The 20054-nt window shown below is 50.2% G+C and overlaps 1 protein-coding gene and 1 long non-coding RNA gene across 7 annotated transcripts; one reads left to right on the forward strand and one right to left on the reverse strand.

Moving 5' to 3' along the window:
• The first annotated feature begins 122 nt into the window (after window positions 1–122).
• MAVS (mitochondrial antiviral signaling protein) lies at window positions 123–12479 on the forward strand. Of its 6 annotated transcripts, none has more exons than XM_023537231.1 (8): window positions 210–275; window positions 2751–2814; window positions 3526–3709; window positions 4934–5108; window positions 6353–6525; window positions 7253–7409; window positions 9408–9925; window positions 10837–11283. In XM_023537231.1, the coding sequence occupies exons 3-8, from the start codon at window positions 3593–3595 to the stop codon at window positions 11281–11283; spliced, it is 1587 nt and encodes a 528-aa protein (XP_023392999.1). In that variant the 5' UTR covers window positions 210–275; window positions 2751–2814; window positions 3526–3592. The 6 variants fall into 6 exon arrangements, with proteins under 6 accessions (XP_011368167.1, XP_011368178.1, XP_023392999.1 ...); XM_023537238.1 differs by having other exon boundaries at window positions 219–275; window positions 3547–3709; XM_023537233.1 differs by having other exon boundaries at window positions 232–275; window positions 2702–2814; window positions 3547–3709.
• Window positions 7603–20048, reverse strand: LOC111746358. Its single transcript, XR_002783053.1, has 2 exons — window positions 19449–20048; window positions 7603–7885 (listed from the first exon to the last, which is right to left on the reverse strand). It is a non-coding gene; the product is annotated as an uncharacterized LOC111746358 (long non-coding RNA).
• Window positions 20049–20054: the final 6 nt, after the last annotated feature.

Here is a 20054-nt window from a genome sequence, read left to right on the forward strand (position 1 = left end):
CACCGAACAATTAAAGAAAATAATCTGTTCCATCGCGCCCTTGCAGGAAACTAGGTCCGTTCGGAGCGCAGATCCAGGAGTCCGGTGTCCTAAATGTAGGCCAGTGATCACCCCCACCGCCCACTGGGGGCGGGGGGGCGTGAAGTCCCGCCCCTGCCATCTGGCCAATGGCCCCACGGCCCTCTCCAGGTCCCTCCCTCCTAGCCGGGGAGGGTTCCGGGCTGTAGGTGGAGGTCCGAGGCTGTCTGCAGGTCGCCGGGTCGTGGCTACTGGAGGTAAGATTGCCTCCCCGGGCGCTAGGTCCTCTGGGCTCAGGGCGCACGGACGCCTTTTGGGAAGGTGGCCCGCGGCGGTAGAACCCAAGTGGGACTCGGAGTCTGCCAGAGCGCACGAGATCTGGGGCATGCGGGGGCGCCGGGAGGAGACTGGACGCGCGAGGCTCGAGAAGAGAGGGCCCTAAGACACTTCGGGTCGGGGCAGCTAGGGCTCCTCGCGCCACATGCAGCACCGGGAGGTCGGGGGGTGGGCGGTGCTGGGCGAGGTGGGCGGTGCGGGGCGTCTGCTCCCGCTGCGTGCGCTGTTGGGCGGAAAGGAGGCGGGCGCCGGGCCGCTGAGCTCTTCCTGCCGCCCTCAGGCCCAGGGTGACCCCTGGGCGAGGCCTAGCCAGGGTGCGCCAACCTTGGGCCGAGGCGACCGCGCCTGGGGGTAGAAGGAGTACAGCTCCCTCCTAGGTCTTGACAATTGTCGGTGGTGACACTTGCTTATAAGTACAGCTTCTCCGCCCTCCGCGGGTTTGGGTCTGGCCCAGGAATCCAGGAATCCAGGAATTCAGGAATCGGAGCCGAGGCTGTGAGGCCTCGCCCCTCCCACGCTGGTCGATAGTTCTCAAACACACTAGTCGGAAACTCCTCACCGCATGGATCGGGAACACTCCGTCTCCCATATTCTCTGAGGATGGAAAGAGGTGCCAGGAAAACACTGATAAAAATAAAAACAAAAACGAAGTTCTCTGTATACATGCTGTGGAGCCCCCAAAACCTTTGGAAGGGGAGTCAGCGACCTGAGAACCGCGCTGCTGTGGAGGGCACGGTTAGAAGGTCTTCAGACCTGTCTGAAAAATTTCCATTTCTCATAAGAAAAGGGACTGAATGTTGCATCCTCCCAGGCTCACCCTCAACCAGTGACCTCCCTCACTCAGGCAGTGACCTTGGCCCCTCCTTGAGCTTGAAGAAGGGACTGTGTGAGTCTCATTTGCTGCAGGGGCCTCTATGCTCTGCAAGGTGTATGGTGAGCTGCAATGAGGCAACACATCCTGGGTTCAAATCCTGTCAGGGCCACTGATCAGGGCCACTGATGTGCAACATGGCATCACTTCTCTCATGGATTTGTGGCAAGGATTAAATGGAAAAAATTTAGGATGTGCCTGCCTACAGTGGATCCTCAATAAATGTGAACAAATACGGGCTTCTTTTCTTTTTGGTGAGACCATATCATATCCCCTTCTCCCCAAACTCTGTGCCTTAAGGGCTGAGGCTTGAATGCAGAAGAATGTATGTCTCTTGATACCTCTCTGGATGCCATGGGAGGGAAGGAGAAAAGGATCCACACAGTTCTTTGCTCATCTCCTGAAGCCTTGGAGGACCCCTACCCCACCTCCTCGATCCTCTTGACCTCTGTCATTAGTGCTTGCCCCACTGGAAATGTAGCGGCTAGTGGGTGGCAGAGCAAGCCGTGCAACGTGATGCTGTGGAGTTGGTAGACAGGACTGCTGCCTGGTTTTCCCTATGGAAAGGGACCGGTGGCCTCAGTAGCTCTTTGGTACTTTCTGCAGCACTGTCTCCTGAAAGTCTCACTCAAGGCTGACACCTACATTTCTACTCCAGCCAGGCCCTCTCTCCTCTGCCCCTTTCCCTCCTTGAAAACCCACTTGGATCCAATAGCATCTCAAGCTTCACTTGTTCAAAATGGAGCTCTAGAGTCCCCTATGTGCCATGGGTCCTCCCCTGGATTCTCTGGCTGGCTAAACGGCACCATCCATCCACTCACCCAGGGCCCATCCTTGAGTCTTCTCCCTCCCTCACCTCCAAAATTTACAGAACACCAAGAATTCAATCACCTCTCCCCACCTTCAAGGTTACCATCCCAGCCATACCTATTATGTGTCTGACCCCTACTGTGGCCTGCTGACTTGTCTCCCTACTTCCATCCTGCTCCCTCCACAGTCCAAGCTCCTCACAACCACCAGAGAGGTCTTCAACAGAAATCCTCTCCCTTCCCTGCTCAGAACCCTCCAGTGGCTCCCCATTTCACTCCCAATAAAACATAACCGTCCTTTCTTACACAAGTGGCTCCTCCCACCTCCTTGACCTTGATCTCTGCCCCTCCCCCTAGCTTTCTAAACCTGGACCACCTTGACCTGCTTTCTGTTCTTCAAACATGCCAAGCTTGTTTCTCACCTTAGGACTTCTTACTTGCTGTGCCCTCTGCCAGAAACACCAATCTTCTCACAGTCAAGAACAGCTCAGCTCAAATGTGGCCAATCAGAAAGGCTTCCCTGACTATCTCAGTCTAAGCAACATGCCCTTCTCCAGGGGTTCTGTCTCATTATGCTGCTGTTTTTTTTCTTTGTAACTTTTATTACTATCCAGGATTCTTATTTATGTATATGTTTACTGATTTGTTATCTGTCCCACCCCAATAGAATATAAATTGGATGATGGCGGAGATCTTGTCTCTCTTATTCCCTGCAGGTCTTCCCTGTGGGGAAGCAAATAAGAAATAAGCAAACAAATGCATCTATAATTGCAAATTGTGGTAAGTGTTACATAAGTGCCTGGCAGTAATTGCTTATATTTGAGGCACTTGTAAACTTTAAGCTTATAAGACAGAACTATATTGTCAAAACAGGCTCTTGAGCCATTTTAGGTGTTAAGAACAAGCCTGGAAAAGATTTAATTTGCCCCAGGTCAACAGTGAGTTCAGGGCTGTGGATCTCAGCTTCCTACCCTAAGAACATGTATGGTGGGTCTGCATAATGTTCTGGAAAGAACCTGATCCTGGATCCCGAAGACCTCAGTTTTTTACACTTCCACTATCAAGTCCCCTTTCTTAATGCTTCATTTTCTTCACCTATAAAGTAGGATAGGTCCTATTATTACGTTGGGCTGCCGCTTCTTTTTTTTCCCCAGTGTACCTCAAAGAGCAGCCCTTCTAGGTGTAGCCTTCTTTTTATCAGTGGCTAAGGGGCACATACGGACCTGGGGACAATGGCAGGGAGCCAGACTCTCCCCAACACTGACCAACTTGCAGGGCAGAAGTGGGCCCTAACTCTTCTGGAGATGATTTTCTTTTTGGTCATCGATTTGCTTTTAAGTAAATTCTTTGAGGGTCTCTGAGACTCAGGCAACACTAAAATAGGATGGTTAAAGAGAGAAGCCAAAATTCCAAACATTTGAGAAAGAAAGAATTGTGTTTTGTCCAACCCCACGTCCAACCCTGTTGCATGTGTGGTCTGTTTTCTTCCAGTCTTTTTTCCCCTTCTCTCAGTCCATCCACGGCCTGAGCCCTCTGTTACCTCAGAACCTGGACAGTGATGACGTTTGCCGAGGACAAGACTTTTGAGTATATCCGCCACCATTACCGAAATTTTTACCGTATTCATGTTCTGGAGATTCTACCTTACCTGTCTTGCCTCACAGCAAGTGACCAGGTGAGCCAGGGCATGACAGACAGACAGCCAGACTTGGGGGGAGGGCGTGGAATTCAGAGCTTCACACAAGCCAGAGCCAACCCCATCCTTCCTCATCTGTACCCACTTCCTGTCCTTGCTGCTTTTCTAACATTCAGAATGAAGTGTGGTTCAGGGTGGCCTTTCCGACTTTCTTGAGCTCCCTCTGGTGTTGTTTTGTTGTAACGTTCAACATTATGGTGCCAGCTGCCTGAGATTTCCGGACTCTGGGCTCCTCACCCACTTTTTTGGGAACCTTCTTTTTCTTCATCTTGCTTGTCCTGGTTCTGGCTCAGTTTTGATTATATTCTCTTTATTGCAGGACCCTGTCCTGCTAGGGAGCCCAAGGTTCAGTTTTGAGAGTTCATGGGTGCCAGGCCACCTTAGCCTCCTCAGAACTTGCTGTGGGTCCCTAGTGAAGCAGGCCAGACCCTTCCCATTTTTGCTGTTCTCAGACTGAAACCCCCTGTTCTCCTCTGCTTCCTCTCCACAGATGCCTTTAGCATGCAGGTGTGTGGCTGATGGGGTTTGGACCATTTCCCCTTGTATTTTGGGGTTTGTGGGGATACTCCATCACCGTGTTCTTCTGTAAATATTTTCTGTGGGTTTTATTCTGCTATCTGGTTGCTTGTTTGTATGTGGGAATTCAGGTGGATCTAAAAACTCTGCAGCTACTTCATTGTCTCAGAATGGCCCCAGTCCCTCATCCTCCCTGTTTCTTATAGTTGGCCTCTTCTCTTTTCCTTAACCCCCCCACCCCACCCCCTTCATCTGCTGTTTCTGACACACCTTTTCCTCCTTTGCTAATCCAAGGCCTTTCTTTTGTATTGGGGGCTGGATAAACCAACTCCAGACTTTGGCATCAGACTAACTGGGTTTGGATTCCTGCCCCACTGCTGTAGGATCTTTGCTACCTTTTCTGCAAAGCCTCAGTTTCCTCATCAGCAGAGTAGGCGTAATAATTGCATTAAAAAAGATAATTCACACAAAGCTCTGAGGTGGAGAGCCTAGTAGCTGCCTCTTTCCTGGTAGCTGCCTTTAAACTTGAACTCAAACTCTAGTCTTGTCCTGGTCTCTGACCCAATTTCAGATGGCTGCCTCTTCCTTATAGCTGCTTGGTGCCTCTCTTTGCAGCTGTCCCCTCCTGAGTGGGAGAGGGACCAGGGCAACTTGGCTTGAGCAGGGAGATGGGGCTGTGTCTTCCAGGACCTACTGCGGGCCTGCTACGACCACAGGGGGAACCGGAACACCATCTGGGAACTCTTTAACAGCCTTCAGCGGCGGAGCGGCTGGGTGGAATCCCTCATCCGGGCACTGAGGGCCTGTGAGCTGGCCAGTCTCGCTGACGAAGTGGCCCAAGTCTATCAGAGGAACCTGCCCTGTAAGCCTCCTGCCATGGCCCTCCTCCTGGAACCCCTGTCTGTTCCCCTGGCTTCCACTCTCTCTGTCCCCTCATCCCTGTATCTCCTCCCTTCCTCTGCCACCCTTCCCCCCATCACCCCTGGGCAGCAGACAAACTCGGGTGTAGATCCCTCCTTAGCCACTTATTAGCCGTGTCCCTTTGCCAATTCCCTTAATTTCCTTGAGCTTCGGTCTTTTCCTCTGTAAAACAGAGCTAAAGGCAACATCTACCTCATAGGGCCGCAGTCAGTACCATGGGACAATGGCATGTCGACTGCTTAGCTGGGGCTGGGCACCTCCTTCTGCTCAGCAAATGGGGCCTCCTCTCATTTTTATGGCCGTGACGTTTGCTTCCCATCCCTTTTCTCACTTCTTCCTGTTTCTTCTCCCTCAGTTCACCTTCTCTCCATTCCTCTCTCTCCTTTCCCTTCCTTCACTGTCTCCCTTTTCTCACTCATGCTTTTTTCCTTTCCCCTCACTCTGCCCCTCCCCTGATTTCCCCTAGAGCCCCCTCAGCTGCCCAGTTACCCCTCAGCTCCCCTCAGTGCTCCCTGCCTGGCCAAGTGTCCCGATGGGTTTTTGTGAGGTCAGGGTCCGAGGGACCGAGACAGGAAGAAAATTCAAGCCAGCTCTATTTATATTTCAGACTAAAAACCACTCCTGAGGCCCTGCCTAGGTTTACAGCCTTAGAATATCCCTCTGTTTGTCTTCTGTCATTTTTCGCTATGTTCCTTCCCTCCCTCCCTTCTTTCATATGTGGAGATTAATAGTGATCCCCTGAGTACACGTGGTCATAGTGGGGCCAGGGGTGGGTGGCAGGGGCAAAGTGGAGGGGCTGAGGGGGCAGCATCAGCTCAGGAGTCAGTTAGTGGCGACGGCTACCCACGAGGAGTTGGAGAAAGCTGCTGGGTTCCAGAATGCCTGGGGACAGGGAAATGGTGACTGCTGACCCAGTCTGGATGGTGAGAGGCCAGTGAGGTACCCCACGCTCCCCCCCCTTTGCCTTCCTCTCCTCGTCCTCCCTAACTCCTTTCTCCTTTACACTCCTGCCTCCCACTCAATGAAGTTTGTCTTTTCTGAGGAGTGCACCCTATATCAGGACAGCTTTGGGAGCTGTGGGGGGCTGATAGCCATGGCACTGGAGGTCCAAGAGCACCCAGGCCTCTCCTGTCACTAGGAATACCCCTGATTCCACTTTGACATCGCTACGTCTTTGTCCTCCAGTGAACCAGAACCACTCCCCAGCCCCACTGGAGCCGCCGTCAGTTCCTGCTGAGGCCCCAGGATCCTCTACACCCGCTTTGGCCCTCAGTGTCTCCAAGAACAGCTACAGAAACGAGGAGTCAAGTTACCCCATGCCTGTTCAGGACACCCAGTTGCCAGAGTCCATGGGAGAGGTGCGTCCTCGTAACCTACCTCTGTCCCCTGCTTTTGTGTTGCCATCTGCCAGCTTCTGCCCACCCAACCTTCCAGAACTCCTCTCCTGCCCCCCATAAGTTGTGCCCAATCTCTGCTCAGAACCCCAGGGCTTCCCCACTGAGGATCTGCCTCAGACCAGCTCCCAGACTGTTGCTCAGCCTGTGGCAGCCCGAACCCTCTTGTCATCTAGCTGTGAGGTCTTTTTTGAGGTCTTTGCAATGGTGCATGTGTGTTGTCGAGGGACCAGGGATTGACCAGATGGGGGGGAGTAAAGGAGCAGGAGGTGATGGGCAGTGGGTGGATGGTGGAGCTGTAGTTATTCCTAGGAAAGTGAAGTTTGGGGGAAAGGTGACTGATTCTATTGAGATATGATGAGTCAGCAATGGGTGTCCTGGAGACACCAAACCATGGACTGGAAAGCCCAAGAAAGGGGTCTGTGCAATGGCCTTAGAAAGGGGGACCTTTCCCCCTTAGGGCCAGATGGATAGGGACAGATGGATAGGGACTCCCCAGGGGATGGGTATGTAGGGTCTATGAGGTGGGTTCAAACGGTCTGGCAATGACCAAAGCCAAGGCAAGGCCTTCCTTGTTTCCTGTGCTCCACGGCATCGGCTGAGGCCTGTAGGAACTGCCCCACAAATATAAGCTGCCCTTTGTCAGATCCTGGGAGAAACAACTGCCTTATTCACATTTTCCCTTTTGCAGAGTTCAAAGAAGGCCCCGCAGACACCCAGCTCTGAGGCTGTACTGAGAAGGCCCAGTGGCTCCCTGGAGCCCTCCTCTAACATGGCAGCCCTCAGCCCTATGACCTCTAGTGGGCCTCAGGAGAAGGACACAGAACCAAGCAGTACCGACACAGCAGGTATGTGTGGAACTTGGAGTTAAAGGGCCTCTCTGACCTCTCAGTTAGGGTGAGGATTAGAGTTGCCTCTCTGGCTTCTTTGGACAGGAGGCTAGGGTGGAAATAAAGGGAGTTCACCCCAGGGAACAACCCAGTTCCTTAAAGAGTATATTGGTTAGCATTTACTGTGTAACAAACTGTCCCCCAAACTTAGTAGCTTAAAATACGACTGTTTATTTGGCTCATGATTCTGTGGGTCAGCAATTTGGGCTGGTTCAGCTAGGTAGTTCAGATCTCGGCTGATTTCTCTCTTATGTACACACTAGTGTAAACATAAGCTCTGCCTATAGCTGTTGGCTGGGGTACCTTGGTTCTCTTCCATGAGTCTCATCCTCCAGCAGACAAGTCCATTTCATGGAAACTAAGCAGAGTTCTGAGAAAGAGGGGGATCCTGGGGCATAGGCTCAAAATTGGCACAGTGTTTCTTCTGCTTCATTCTGTGGGCCAAAGCAAGTCACAGGACAGCCCAGAGTCAAGGAATAGGGACATAGACTCCATCCCTAGAGAAGAGGACTGACAAAGTCACATTGCAGAAAGTGTGGATACAGGTAGAAGAGAATTAGGGCCACTTCTGCACTCTACCAAAGAGACTCTATAGGGATCTGCCAGCACCTGGAGGACAGTGCAGAAAGAATACTGTTTGCAGGGGAGCCCTTAGGTAGTGCCCTACCTACTAGAGGGGTCTGTAGCTCTCAGCAAATCACTAAAACTGCCCAGCCTCCAGGGGAAGGTTGGTCTTCATCAGCCAAGGGCCTGGAACCCCATACCAGACCTCAGTGCTCCCCCCCAGGAATATAGAGCTGCCCACTATGACCCCCAGGCTGGCATCTCTCTGTACCACTATTTCCCAAACTGTGTTCCACGTGGCACTGGTGTCAGCCAGCCCTCAGTGCCCCTGGGACAGCCACAAGGCACATGAGCAGTTAAGGCTCAGAGAAGTCATCTCAGTGTTCCATACTCCTGTCACTCCAAAACTATGCCCCAAGTACCCATTGGCATTTTGCAATGTCAGTTCGCCACAAAATACCTTTTAGGAAATGCCTCTGTGGACCTGGTAGGCAAAGGACACTTCAGTTTCAGGATGCGTATATACACAGGTCCCGTGAGATCCTGTGCTGTTAGGTTTGGGGTGGGGGGCACATCAGAATCACTCATGGCCTTTGTCAGCCATAGGGCCTGGTGTGTGCATTCTCAGAGTTCCATGGAGAATCCTGATAGAACTATCTTTATGGACTGTCACTACCTGCTCCCTCCTGCTTCCCCCAGGGTAGGCTCTCCTCCTAGGAGTGGCTTTGTCTCTGCACAGAACCCACCCTAAACCCTTAGGCCTCCGAGGAGATTTGCACACACTGAGGGTTGGCAGAGCCTCTGGGGCCACATGACTGGTGTGAGCTATTCTGTTTGAGCCATCCTACTGCTCCTTTTCCTGGTTTAGGATTGCTCCTGCTGTGGGTGGGGTGAGGAGGAAAGATGGCGGTGGACGGAGAATCCAGGATTCCACCAGACTAAGGAGAAGCTGGAAAAGGCAGACACAGGAGGAAAGGGGTGGGTGGGTGTGTGTGTGTGTGTGTGTGTGTGTGTGTGTGTGTGTGTGTGTCAGGCAGGAGAAGAAAAAGCAGAGCAGATAATTAATAATGATCTTTAAGCTCCTAGAAATTATTAGGGAGACAGACTATTTCATTCTTGTGAGAGAACAGCCTTGGGCTATAGGTCAAGGACTCAGGATAGACAGGCCCAAGGATGTTCCTGCAGCTATTGAGACTTCAGGCCTGGGAGCAGTAACCAAAGGGACTGTGGAGACTTCTCTGCAGGTAGGAGGTTGAGAGGCCTTGATGCCATAGAGGTGGTGTGAGTAGGAGCAGAGGGACCCTTCTCTAGCCCTCTGATCCCAGGGAGACTGTGATTTTCAGGTAACACTCCTGTGGGTCTGTGTTTCCCCTTTTGTTTTGCCACCTGCAGGCCGAGTTTCCAGCCTCACATCACCTGGTGGGCCTGTGTCTCCGACTGTCTCCTTCCAGCCGCTGGCCCGTTCCGCCCCCAGGGCAAGCTGCTTGCCTGGCCCCCCAGTGTCAGTTCTGTCTACTGGCACTTCCTCCACCTCCTCCACTGGCTTGGCCTCTGCAAGGGGTGCTGGTGACCAGGCTAAGGCTGCTATCTCTTCCACTGGGGCAGGGGTGCCCACCAACTCTATGACCACCAGCACGGCACCCTCCAAGGTGCCCTCCCACTCTGCATTTACCAGCACAATTCCATCCAAGTTGCCCACCAGCTCAAAGCCCCCTGGTGTAATGCCCACTAATGTGCTCACCGGTCTGGCACCATCCAAACTGCCTGTCAACTCAATGCGTACTGGCACAGTGCCACCCAAGGTGCCTACTGGCTTGGTGTCTGACCACAGGATGCCCATGAGCACAGTGCCCAGCAAGGTGCCTGCCAACACAGCACCCACCATTAGGAGCAGCAACAGTTGCCTGGAGGTAAGTCCTTACCCCTTCTAGTAGTGATCCAGGCCCCTCCCTAGCCCTGTCCTTGGTTGGACCCTTCCTAGTTTTCATTCTGTTTCCAGCCTGGGCTGGTCCAGAGCCTTTTTGAAGGTGTAGGGACAGCTGAGAAGCAGCCTCATCCAGACCCTACACCATGCCCTTTAGAGTAATAATAACCATTAGAACTCTTAAGTGTGGATACCTCAGGAGGGTCAGGCGTGGTGGGCCACCCCCATTGGTCACATCTATTAACCCATTTAGAGCTCACAGCTCCCTGGTAAGTTTGCAGCGCCATTTTGCAAACAAGGGAGCAGTGAGGGGTAGAGCAGGGTGGCTTGTGTGCCTCAACACTTTGCTCTTCACCACTGGGATATTTAGCTTGTCCCTCCATGACCAGAGTTTTACAGACAACAGCCCTAGCCCATCCAACCTGGGTAGCCGCTCTGATCCAGCAGTGCCCCACTTCTGAGCTGCCCATCTAAGCCTGCACATCTAATCTTATTACTTCTGTCTGCCCAGAAGAACCAAGTCCAGGGGGCCCCTTGGGTACTGTGGCCAACCACTCCATGGCCCTAAGGCCCAGGCCAAATGTGATGCAGGATGGGGCCACACACCACCAAGGGCTCTGAGGGGGTGGGGCTAAGCTCCTAGGCAGGGAGATGGCTGCCCTGGAGGAGGTCACCGCTGGTGCTGTTGTAGCGCCTGGGTCTCCTCCTCCCCTACTGCCTTCCTGTACCATCATCACTGGTTTGAATCCCCAAGAGAGGGTGGCCTCATGGGCATTATGGGCTGGGAATTGCAGGGTTAGGGTGTTAGTTCATGCCCTGGCCAAGGAATGGGGCTGCCCAACCTGGCTTGTCCCCTTGCTATCTCCAGTCCCATCCATACTCTTCTTTCTTGACCAGGACACTCCAGTGTCTCCAGTGCCCACAGGTGCCACCGCTGGAGGCAGCTCACCTTATGCAGACAGCAGTTGTGACAGCTTGGGCTTGGAGCCAGAGCTGAGCAAGCCAGGCAGGCTGGAATCCTGCATGAGTAGCCAGCCATTCTCTGGCTGCTCTGCGGACCTTGCCATCAGCTACAGTGACACGTTGGGTGCAGGACCTGACAACGCCCCAGAGGAGAATGAGTACGTGTCGGTGGATGCCCTTAGGTTGCATGTGGTTGAGGCTCCCAGCCCCGACCTCCTAGAGGGCAGCCCCAGGCCACCTTCTGCCCTGCAGCCCCAGGCAGAGAAGCAGTCCCTGTGTGTTGGGACGCCCCCCTGGGTTCCGTGGTTTGGGGTGGCTGTGGCCGGGGTGCTCCTGGCTGCAGTCGTGGCTATGCTATACCGGCGGCGCCCACTTCAGTGAAGCACCTTGGTCCTCCCCGCCACTTGTCTTCCCCAGTACATCCAGCCCCAGCCACGGAGCTGGTCCTGCCCACTGGAGGCTGGGTCAGAGCGGAGCCAGGGGGCCACAGGCCTGGCCGGAGGCCACGCCACCATTGACAGTCTTGGGAGGCAGCATTTTCGTCCCAGCTCATGCACTCTGCAGCTCTCTCAGCTTTCTGGGCCCTGGGCTGCCCTGCGTGTGCCAGACTTTGTCCGCCCAGCAATTTGGATTATTGCCCTTGTCCTCTGGAGGAGGTGCCTCCGTCCAGGCCTTATCCCTGTTTGCCCGAGCCCACGAATCAGTAGGTGCTGCTGGAGGGTGCAAGGAGTCAGCAATGCCTCCCATCCTGCCCTGGTCCCTGGCAGTGGACAGCGCATATCTGGGGTAGGGGACCCACAGGACCTTGCTCCTCACTCCTAGTGGCCAAGCCTGAGCCCACTGCCCTGGAGAGCACCCTGGAGAGCACTGGAGCTGCTTATGGTCCTCTGCCTCTTTGGTTCTCCACCCATGCAAGGCTGGGGAGGAGGTCTGGAGGTTCCTGTGGACCCTGGGGAAGCCTGAGGCAGCTGCTGGTGCTGAGGACACCCTCCAGAGCTTCTTTCCAGCCTTCTCACCCCTTTCCCTTTCCTTCTCTCCTGGTCCCCATCCCTATGAGAGCTGTGGCGGGGACCTTTGGGACAGAGCTCAGGCCAAAGTTTGTTTTTCAGCTCCACCCCTTCCTGGGCTGTGTGGCCTGGGCAGAAGATCAGATTTCTCTGGTCTTACTTCCCCATGTGGACTACGAGTATTATAGCTCATCCTTCTCTGGGTTCTTCTAAGATTGAAGCATACAGGTGTTTGTTAAGTGACTGGCCCAGACCAGGTAGCCACTAAATGCTTCTCCCACCTCTCCCCTGTCCAGCCTGGTAGAGATGAGGGCAGGAGAGGCACAGTGCCCAGTGGGTAAAGGTACAACTCTGTAGTATAGGGTGGCCGAGGTCTGCATTCTACTCTGCCTCTCTCTTGCTCCGTGCTCTTAGGCAAGGCGTTAACCTCTGTGCCTGTATTTTCTCAGCTAAATAAGTAAATAGATAAGTATGTATATCTATCTATCTATCTATCATCTATCTCCTGGTGTTGTTGTGAGAATTAAATGAATTTATCTACATAAATCTTTGAATGGTTCCTGGAATTTACTAAGTGTGGGAGACATGTTATTATCACTATTCAAATTGGAGGGGCTGGAGTACTTTGCAACATCTTTAGACTCAGAGCCTACTGCCTCCCCCACTTTTATTTGCCCCTTACTTTATCCTGTGCTTTGGGGATTTGTTGGGGAGTGGGGAGAAAGGCACGTCCACTGGGGCAGCTGTGCAGGGTAGGGGCTGGAGTACCCCCCAGCAGCCAGATGGATAGGGGGTTCTTTTCAGGTGGCCATCTCTGGACAAGGGGCATGCACAGGAGCCTCAGGAGCTGCTTCCACTTCTGGGCTCCACAGGGGTAGGGACTACAGCCCTGGGGAGACATTAGGTGGTGAGAGGTCACTGTGGCCCACCCACAGGCTGTCAGCCTGCAGGGTTCTGCACTCCGTTTTGGCTGCTACAATCTTTCTTTGCCCTGCACTAGGGGACTTCAGCAACCTCTACCTTTAATTACCTCTACCTCTGGACTTCTCTTTGACCCTCATTTCAAACCCAATAACCTGTACCTTGAAACCAGGCGTGGTCCCTATACAAGCTGTCTGAACAACTTCCATCACCTTTACTCTTTACCTGCCCTCTGTGCTTCCACCTCCCTCGTAGCTACCCAGGTCAGTGAACAATTCATACACAGGTGCTAGTTTTAATGTGTTTCCCTCCCAGGGTATCTTTAGAAAAAAGTGTCTTAAGAAAGCAACATGTAGCCCCAAAGAATGCTATTTAAGTGGTGGGATTTCAAGCACAGTGACCGGTATATAAGATGGCACTAGGCTCCTGGCCCCAGCCCGGCCTTTAGCCCAAGGTGAAGTGTACCTTCCCCGATGTGTGGGAGATACCTTTGGGTAAGGTGTGTAGAAAGTGTTCAGGGACCTACCCAGCACTTTTCAAATTATGCTACCCAGAGTCCTCGCCTTGGCTTTCATTGACTGGCATCCGTCTTTTGGCTATTGTCAACCTGAAGACCTCTAAAATGCCAGCTTCAAGCAAGGTTGGGAATTGGCTGGTGTATCGAGGCCTGTGGCCAAGGGAGGGCTTAGGGTGGTTGATGAGATGTGTCAGATCTCGGGATTACTGGGTTTGGAGCGTGGCTCTTAGCTGCAGGTTGTTGCATGTAAGAGGGAGCCCAGGTTACCCTCACAGCCATGGCCTGGGTGATGGAGGCCAGAACCCAAGGAGGAGAGGGAGGGCCTCCACCTCCAGCGGTGGGCCCAGTCCCGTATACTTAGAGACTTGGGGAAGCACACTTTACCTTGGGCTAAAGGCTGGGCCATCCTGGGCTTGTGTCAGACTCACTAGCAGCCAAGATACATACATATAAATCTCTTTCCACCTTCTCTACTGCTGAAACATTTCTCTCAAAGCTCCAGAGCTGCTGATGCTTCTCTCTCCCTGGGAAACACAGTGGACCTTACTTGATGACCTACTGAAGCCAGACCAATGCCATACCTCACTTTATTTCCTTTCTGGATGTGCTCAGGTCTAATCGGATTTAGAGAAATTTTTAGTCAAAGATCAGGAATATGCCCTTTACCCTGCCAGGCCTTGGATATTCATAGCTTCTTTTAAGAAACATTTTTGTTATTGTTATGGCAAACTTTCAAACACACACAAAAATAGAATATAGGAAAAAATATATATGAAGTACATATATAAGAAAAATAAAATAAGAACCCCTATGTGCCCACCACCAGCTTCAATAATTATGGACTGAGGGGCAGTCTTGTTCATTGCTGTCCGATTCCCCTTTTTCTATATAGGTTCCTTTTGTAAGAGAGTGAGGGGTTCAGAAAACCAAATGGCAGACTTGGGTGGGGACGATTTTGTGGCAAAAGCCCTCTATTTTCTCTAAGGCAGCATTAGGCATTCCCCTCTTGGTTTCTTGGTCTCTGTGGGTGACGTCCCACTTGAACCAGTTCAGAGTGTGAGCAGCACTGATGTCCCTGTCTTAGGAAGAGGGGACCAAACGAGGTGCCTCCATTGACAAGCTCCTTGGAAGTGTCTGGCTTCTGCCCCTGTCTCAGAGAGGTGACAGTTGATGAGTATGTTCTGTGGCACTTTGCCCCATTTCACCAGGGGCCTCCTCTAGGCTCTGACAGACCCCTTCCAGCAGGCAGAAATGCCACTGGGCTGGATTCAGATTCCACAGCATGGCTCCTGCTCTCATGGGAGTCTCCTAGGGATGGAGTCATTCAGGCCTTGAGGCCCTTGCTTTCTGCCAGTGCAACCGCAAAGCTGATGGCCAAGAATACACCACCCCCATCTCACCCCCGGGAAAGTAGTGTCCAGGGTTCCTGTTCTAACCTGGGCTGGAGGCAATAACTCTCTGTAGATGAAAATCACGATTCTCCTGTGCTTACCCTTCTGCTCTTTTTCCTATAGCCCAGGGCCGTGAAGGTCACATGTACTGTTGGGCATGGTCACCCAGCATTACTCATTCCTGCTGCTGCTGCTAACAACAGCAGTAACTAAAAGGGCTACCACTTACCCTACGCTTCACTGTGTGCCCACTGTGTGCCCGGCTAAGCACTTTAAATATATATTAACTCCTTTAATTCTCACAATGTCCCTATGAAAGGGGTACCATTATGACCCAATTTACAGCTAGTCCTCAAGATCGGATGGGAGGAAGGACTGCCGGGGACAATGCAAGGGAAAACTGACCTTTGAGCCCCAGACCTGGTTGTTCTCTATGCCTATGACCCACAGCTGATTGGGTGTCTGGAGCCCAAGACCCAATTTTAAAGTGAGATTTCACACTAAGACATCCCTTCTTAGTGTGCCAAGATCTACCACCTGCTATAATAGTGTAATAACATGAAATATATAATTAATATAGTCTCAGGGATGTTATAACAATATGACTACAATCATCGTATTTGTGGTAGGCTCAATGGCCTGAGGCTGCATGAGGCAGGGCAAAGAGCACAAGCCTTAAAAATGCCAGGCCTCTGGAGGTCAGTTTGTTCAACAGACATTATTTATTAAAAGGTTTTCCTGTATCAGGTCTAAGGCCTAAAATGAGGAAGACACTTGCATATCCTCCAACAGTTGGGGATGGCTCAGGAAGTGTGGTGGAGACAAACAGGCTTTCATATCATCATTTTATGTATTTGTACAAAATTTATTTTGTACCTACTGTGCGCAGAGTGCTAGAAAAGGGCTCGGAGACCCAGGATCATAAAGCAAAGACTCTAAGAGTCCCTTTTTACCACCTATTGTCTCCAATACAATAGTGATGGTCTAGAGCAGCAGTCCCCAAACTTTTTGGCACCAGGGACTGGTGCTCTTACGGGAATTGAATGCCTGATGATCTGAAGTGGAGCTGAAGCTATGATGCTAGAGCTGGGGAGCAGCTGCAAATACAGATGAAGCTTTGCTCGCTTGCCTCGCTTGCCCTCCTACTGTGCAACCTGGTTTCTGGCTCCAGGGTTGGAGACCCCTGGTCTAGAAGAGTGTTCCTGAAGCATGGGTGGGGGTAGGAAGAGAAACGAGTGTTGTTTTGATCAGTTATATACTATTAATAATTATCACAATCTAGGAAAATAGTAATACTAAAGAGCCTATAGGGAATAAGAAAACTATTAAGTATAAATTTACGAAGACACTCAACAGAAAGGCTAAAATGAAAGGGTCTGATAAGATCGAATGTTGATGAACATATAGAACAACTGAAATTCTCATGAACTTTTGGGGGAATGTAAATAGGTATATAACCTTTTGGAAAATGCAGTACCTACTAAAGCTGAACACATGCATAACCTGTGACCCAGCAATTCCACTCCTGGGTATGTGGACTATAACAGAAACGAGCTTATATCTACCATGAATGTTTCTAACTGCACTGTTCATGATAGCCTCAAACTAAAATCAACCCACATGTCTATCCACAGTAGAGAGGATATGTAAGTTGTGGTAAAGTCACAGAGTAGAATACTAGCATATAGCCGTGAATATGAATGAACATATTGCTACACATAACCACAAAGACACATTTCGCAGACATGACACTGAGCAAAAGAAGTCAGTATACACAAAAAAGTTCGCACCATATGCTTCTGTTCATATAAAAAGTACAGAAACGAGCAACTGAGCCCTGGTGTTCAAAGTCAGAATGGTTACCTTTGGGAGGGATAGAACCACAAGGGGCATTCTAGGGGGTGACTCTACCTCCTGATTTGGGTGTTGGTTTCATGTGTATGTTCAGTTTGTGGCCAGATTCTCTCTTGGACATATGGAAATAAACTAAGGTCATCCAAATGAGAACAAACAGAGACTGTTTATTCAGAAATTGCAAGAAAGTCAGCCATTATTCATGTGCATTTGGCAGGGAGGGACTCAAAGGCAGGAAGGCAGTGGGAAAGCTTTGTGGTGAAGAAAGGGAGGCTTCAAGTGTTTGCCTGGGACCCTGAAGGGGGGTCTGACTAGAAGAGGGGCATCTCTGTGATTGGTTGGGGAGCACATTTGGCTTTCTCTGGTTGGGCCCGAGTTGGAAGAAAGGAAGGAGTGGCTGGAGATTGGGAGGAAGCTGGCAGACATTGACATCGTCCTTATTCTAGGTTTATTATTTATTGCAGAGATTGGGGTTTGGCTTTCCAGACTGTTTACTGTCAAGGGTTCTGTCAAAGTGCTTTGTCACATAGGGCCTGGTCATTGTCCATTTGTGTAGTAGGTCTCTAGAATATGGGCTCTGAGAGGGGCTTTCCCTGCTGGAATAGGAGGTGAGCATATACACACTTCCTCCAGCTCCGAGTCCCTCCATGGGATTAGTAGTGCCACGGTGAGGATGAGGCCAATGGCTAGAGTGCTCTGCTCCAAGTCAAGCTCCAAGTCATTGCTTAACTACTACACCTGCCAAGGTTCTTTTCTTCTTTAAGGCCTGGCTGAAAGCTCAGCTCCTATTGGAAGTCTTCTTTGATTAGAACCCTTTCATTTATTAGCCTTCTTAAATTCCCATGGCTTAGCTCACATCCTGCAGTGTAAATTCCCATTCCTTGCCTGCATTTAAAAAACCTACCCTAATATTTTCCTTCTACTTACTCAATACTTACCCATATAAAACAACAAAACCAAAAGTAAACCCCGTCCTCAAACCTACAACTTCTTATTGAAGTCAAATATATATACTGAAAAAGGTACTCAGACAGAAGGGATTGCTGAGAAGTGAGAAGAGAAAAATGGGAGGGGATAAAAAAGGTGAAGAAAGGAGGAAGCCCCGGGTTCTACTTCTGTGTCCACAGCCAACTCCTGGCATCCCTTACCATCCTGGACTCACAAACCTTGAGGCTGGGTGAAGTGATATCAAATCCTTCCTCCTCCAGAGCTTAGTCCTTGAGTGTCCTTGGCTCAGTCTGACACTGCATTGGCTTCCTCCCCCTCCTGCCCCTCCTCCACCATCTGCAGGTGCCATTGCCTTACCATCCGAATCACTAGCAATCAGACGCTGTCTTGTATTTAATCAATTTGCTTATATTTAACATAACAAAAAAGAAAAAAAATCTTTTCTTTATTACATGCAGCTGGAAATCAGCTTCTTGCTGGAGGCTTATCTAAAAGAACTGAGAAAGGGAGAAGCTGGTAATTGCTGGAAGAATTACTTTTTTTCCTACTTGCTGTCACGATGTCCTTAGAATTGTGAGTCCAGTGACAGACAGTCTTTTGCAGTATTTCTGCTGTCGTTACTTCTAGATCTAAGATCTTTTAACATTTCCTTCATTCTACACACTGTTATGAGGCTCTACCATGGCCAGCTGTCTGCTCATGAACGTAAATAGAACTTTCAATCTGGAGGGCTTGTTCTGGACCTCTCCCCTTTTCCTCCCCTGCCTTAACTCTCAGGAGTCTTTTGTTCAGACACATGCTCCTCTGCTCTCAGGAATGTGGCAGGATATCATCTTCCAGGCTGGCTCAGTGAACTAAATTCTTCCCACCCAGTCCAGGTGGGTCAATCTCCCCTCTGATTTTTCAATTTTCTTATAATCTCATCTCTAAAACATCTTTTAATTGCACAGGTAGTACATGAACAGGTGCTTGCTATAAAAAATTAAAATTCTACTTTCGTTATATAGGCCAGAGTTTCTCAAACTTCAGTATAGGCACAAATCCTCTGGAGATCTTGCTAAAGGCAGATGCAGACTTATTGAGTCACTGTATTTCGAAGAAATCTTTTTTGAGGGTAGACAAAGAACAATAATTGAAAATGCCCTTCACTCCCTTGCAATCCTTTTCTCTTGTCGGGGGATTTGATAGACATCATTCCTTACCTTTCTCTATTTACTTCTGTGCCATCTGATAGCCCTAACTTAATCCCATTCTTGGCTTGGGGCCAGGACACTCTCTGAGGTCATGTTCATAGCAGTGGGGTGCAAGGCCTTCTGGTTCCCAGCCTCCTCTATAGCTTCCTGTAGTTCCCCACAAAGCATGTTGTCAAGCTTATAAGTAGTTCATATGACAATCCAAACAGTTTGGTCATTGTTTCAGTTGGTTGAGGACCCTCTGGTTCTGAGTATTTTTCCACCATGTGCATGATGAGCCACCCAAACCACTGATGAAATGGAGAACAGGGCAAAGCCAGAGCTAGAGTCCCACACAATGCTGCTCAAGACCATTGGCCAACTGACCTCATCAGTTGACCTCATCATTAATCAATTAATCAGCATTCTACTTTCCCTACACTCATCTAATGTTTAAGAGTATACATAGCACAACCCTGATGCAGGTATAGCTGTTAACTAATGCTGCATGAGAAATTATGCCAAAATTTAACAGCTTAAGACAACACATTTAATATCTCACTTTCTGTGGGGAGAGATTTCAGGTGCAGGTTTGCTGGGTCCTCTGGCTCAGGGTCTCTCATAAGGCTGCAATCAAGGTGTCAGCCAGGCCTGCAGCCATCTCAAGGCTCAGTTTGGGGAGGGATTTTCACTTCCAAGCTCACTCATATGGCTGTTGCAGAATTCAGTTACTTACCAAATTGTTGCTCTGCAGGCCTCACTTCCTTGTTAGCTGTTGGCCAGAGGCTGCCCTCAGTTCTTTGCCACATGGGCCTTTCCATAGGGCAACATACAACATGGCAGCTTGCTTCATTAGGGCAAGCAAGAGAAATAGAGAGTGTGAGAGCAAAACAGAAGTCAGTCTTTTGTAATTTAATCTTGGAAGTGACATCCCATAATTCTTATAAATTGCACTCAAGGGACAATTTACTAGGAATTGGGGATCGCTGGTAGCATCATTTCAGAAGTTTTCTATAGTAGGAGGGAATTTGGCCCTGTCCTGTAAAAATGACTTATGTATTTATTCTTTGACCCAGCAATCCCATTTCTAAAAATCTAAGACAAAGATACATTGGCAAAAATGAGTGATGTATATACAAGGCTAATCATTATGGCATACTTTGTAAATAGCAAAAGATTGGAAATAAACCAGTTGTCCATCAACAGGACACTGTCTAAATAAACCATGGTATCTCCATATTGGAGTGCTATGCAGTTGTCAGTAGGAATGAGGAATATCCATATACTACTATGGAGTGGACTCCATAATGTTCTGCTAATGGAAAAAAATTGAAAAAAAAAT

The sequence above is a fragment of the Pteropus vampyrus genome, unplaced genomic scaffold (assembly GCF_000151845.1).
Source record: "Pteropus vampyrus isolate Shadow unplaced genomic scaffold, Pvam_2.0 Scaffold7, whole genome shotgun sequence".
Taxonomy (NCBI): Eukaryota; Metazoa; Chordata; class Mammalia; order Chiroptera; family Pteropodidae; genus Pteropus; species Pteropus vampyrus.